This window comes from Fibroporia radiculosa, assembly GCF_000313525.1.
Source record: "Fibroporia radiculosa TFFH 294 genomic supercontigs, scaffold14788, whole genome shotgun sequence".
Lineage (NCBI taxonomy): Eukaryota > Fungi > Basidiomycota > Agaricomycetes > Polyporales > Fibroporiaceae > Fibroporia > Fibroporia radiculosa.
Window position 1 is genome coordinate 1 of NW_012132995.1, and position 1,800 is coordinate 1,800.

Sequence of the window (1,800 nt, forward strand, 5' to 3'; positions counted from 1 at the left end):
TACGTCGAACTATCAGTGGCATCTCAGCGCAGGCTAGCCTTCGCCTCACTCGGCGTAATGAAAGACGAACTGTGCTTCAATATCTGCCGCATAGAAAGCTCCTACCTGCCTAACTCTGCCGTTGGCGACTTAGAGGAGCGCATACGTACTCGGATCTCTCCTGCGCTGCAATATTCCTGCCGATTCTGGACTATGCACGTCACGGCTACGTTGTTCCAATCATTGTTAGCGGACAAAGTGCAATCCTTGTTCAATGACGAACGTATGCTGTTCTGGCTGGAAGTGCTGTCTCTGTTGAAGAATCTGAGTGGACCCGCTTCGACGTTGTCTTCATTGTGGTCTTGGTTAAAGGTGTGTCATTTCCCAATCATCACCATGCACAAACACTCAACTCATCGTCGCAAGGGCGATCATGATTACGCGGAACTCAAGAATGCAATCGCCGACACGGAACGACTGATCCGCATCTTTGCCTCACCGATGCTGTATAGCACGCCACATCTTTATCTATCTGTCCTACCTCTTACTCCAGCCCAATGCCACATTGCTCAAACACTATGTACCAGGTTTCCTCGAGCCATGGTCGTTGCTGCAGGAAGGATGGATAGATGGCCATCGCTTCAGAGCACACTTCGTGGGCATACAGACCGAGTCATTTCTGTTGCAATCTCACATGATCGCCGACGGATTGTGTCCGCATCGGATGACGGGACGATCCGGGTCTGGGATGGGGAGACAGGCCTGCAACTTGGCTCGCCTCTCAAGGGGCATACAGGCATGGTCACGTCTGTCGCAATCTCGCACGATGGCCGACGGATTGTGTCCACATCGGATGACGACACGATCCGGATCTGGGATGGGGAGACACACCAGCAATTGGGCTCACCTCTCGAGGGGCATACGAACTTTGTCACGTCTGTCGCAATCTCGCACGATGGTCGACGGATTGCGTCCGCATCGTTTGACGAGACGATTCGGGTCTGGGATGGAGAGACAGGCCAGCAGTTAGGCCCGCCTCTTGAGGGGCATACAAACATTGTCACGTCTGTCGCAATCTCGCACGATGGCCGACGGCTTGTGTCCGGATCAAGTGATAAGACAATCCGGGTGTGGGATATAGAGACATGCCAGCAATTGGGCCCGCCTCTCGAGGGGCATACAGAGATTGTGTCTGTTGCAGTCTCGGGCGATGGTCAACGGATTGTGTCCGTATCGGATGACGAGACGATCTGGGTATGGGATGCGGAGACACGCCAGCAACTAGGTTCGCCTCTTGAGGGGCATACAGAATGGGTCACGTCTGTCGCAATCTCGCACGATAGCCGACGGATTGTGTCCGGATCGAATGACAACACGGTCCGGCTGTGGGACGCGGAGACACACCAACAACTGGGCTCGCCTCTCGAGGGGCATACAGACTGGGTCACGTCTGTCGCAATCTCGCGGGACGGCCGACGGATTGTGTCCGGATCAAATGACGAGACGATCAGGGTCTGGGATGCGGAGACACGCCAGCAATTGGGCTCGCCTCTAGAGGGTCATACAGCCCGGGTCACGTCTGTCGCAATCTCGCACGATGGCCGACGGCTTGTGTCCGGATCGAGTGACAAGATGACCCGGGTGTGGAATGGGGAGACGGGCCAGCAACATGGCCAGCCTCTTGAGGGGCATACAGAAACTGTCACGTCTGTCGCAATCTCGCACGATGGCCGATGGATTGTGTCCGGATCATTTGATAGGACAATCCGGGTGTGGGACGCGGAGACACACCAACAACTGGGCTCGCCTCTCGAGGGGCAT

At 55.5% G+C, this 1,800-nt stretch overlaps 1 protein-coding gene across 1 annotated transcript in view; it reads left to right on the forward strand.

Annotated features, from left to right (window-relative positions):
- Positions 1-57: 57 nt before the first annotated feature.
- The window catches only part of FIBRA_09208 (uncharacterized protein), a gene marked incomplete at both ends in the record, with an annotated part of 2,775 nt that continues 1,032 nt past the window's right edge, over positions 58-1,800 (forward strand). The window contains 2 exons of the mRNA XM_012321529.1: positions 58-351; positions 406-1,749. Of these exons, the coding sequence (XP_012176919.1) occupies positions 58-351; positions 406-1,749 (1,638 nt within the window). The remainder of the gene's footprint in view (positions 352-405; positions 1,750-1,800) is intronic.